Source organism: Larimichthys crocea, unplaced genomic scaffold (assembly GCF_000972845.2).
Source record: "Larimichthys crocea isolate SSNF unplaced genomic scaffold, L_crocea_2.0 scaffold64995, whole genome shotgun sequence".
In the NCBI taxonomy this organism is placed as follows: Eukaryota; Metazoa; Chordata; class Actinopteri; family Sciaenidae; genus Larimichthys; species Larimichthys crocea.
The window spans coordinates 1-1086 of NW_020858545.1; the positions used below are offsets into that span (position 1 = coordinate 1).

Below are 1086 nucleotides of genomic sequence, written 5' to 3' on the forward strand. Positions count from 1 at the left end.
AGGTATACACTGGGAGGTCTCCAGGGGCAATGAGAGAGGTGAACCAGGGGATGCGGGTCGCCCTTGAGATGACAGAGGGATTTGAGGGTCGCACTGTGACAGTGGACAACTTTTTCACTTCTTTTCCACTGGCAGAGGAGCTACACAAGAGGAAGATGACCGTGGTGGGCACCCTGAGGAAAAATAAACCGGAGCTCCCCCCACAGCTTCTTCAGACCAGGCTGAGACCAGTGCTGTCCTCCGTGTTTGCATTCAGTCGCACCCAGACAGTTGTGTCATACATTCCAAAGAAGGGAAAGAATGTGCTCCTGCTCAGCACAAAACATAGAGATCCAGCAGTGGAGGAGGGGCCAAAGAGGAAACCGAAGATCATAGTGGACTACAATCACTGCAAATGTGCAGTCGACAACCTGGATAAGGTATGTGCTATTACACATAAATTATTTACAATTTATTTTGTTGTTACTTAAAACATATAATATTCTTCTTCTGCAGGTTGTCGGCACATACAGTTGCAGTCGGCGATCCTCCAGGTGGCCGCAGACACTCTTCTGCAATATCTTGAATGTCTCAGCTTTTAATGCTTACATCCTCTATACAGATGTGAATCCCAGCTGGAATGAGAGGAAACTTTTCAGACGGCGTCTGTCCACCTGACCAGTATCTGCAGCTCCTGCTTCACTGGCTCAATTCCCTCAGTGACACAAATGCAAATTGTTAAATTGTTTAAATTGTTCGTCTTCATCTTCATCTTCTGTATTTTGTGATTTTGATAATAAGTATGTGGGTTCATGTTCCCAAAATGACATTAAAGGGATAAAATTATGTAAGAAATAAATGAAAGTTTGATAGTTATGATTAGGACTGAAGTTGGTCAAAAAATTTAATGCAGTGAAGGTTGAAAAAAATATTCACATAATATACATTACATAATGTACATTACACGTGAACATATATACATACATATAGTACACACACACACACATATATATGTGTGTGTGTGTGTTTGTGTGTATATATATACATATGTATATATATATGTGTGTGTACTATATGTATGTGTGTATGTATGTATGTATATATATA

At 40.4% G+C, this 1086-nt stretch overlaps 1 protein-coding gene across 1 annotated transcript; it reads left to right on the forward strand.

The window, feature by feature from the left end:
* Positions 1–20: 20 nt before the first annotated feature.
* On the forward strand, positions 21–744 carry LOC113745326 (piggyBac transposable element-derived protein 4-like). The gene is made up of 2 exons (XM_027276856.1): positions 21–419; positions 496–744. The coding sequence occupies exons 1-2, from the start codon at positions 30–32 to the stop codon at positions 655–657; spliced, it is 552 nt and encodes a 183-aa protein (XP_027132657.1). The 5' UTR covers positions 21–29; the 3' UTR covers positions 658–744.
* The last annotated feature ends 342 nt before the right edge of the window (positions 745–1086 follow it).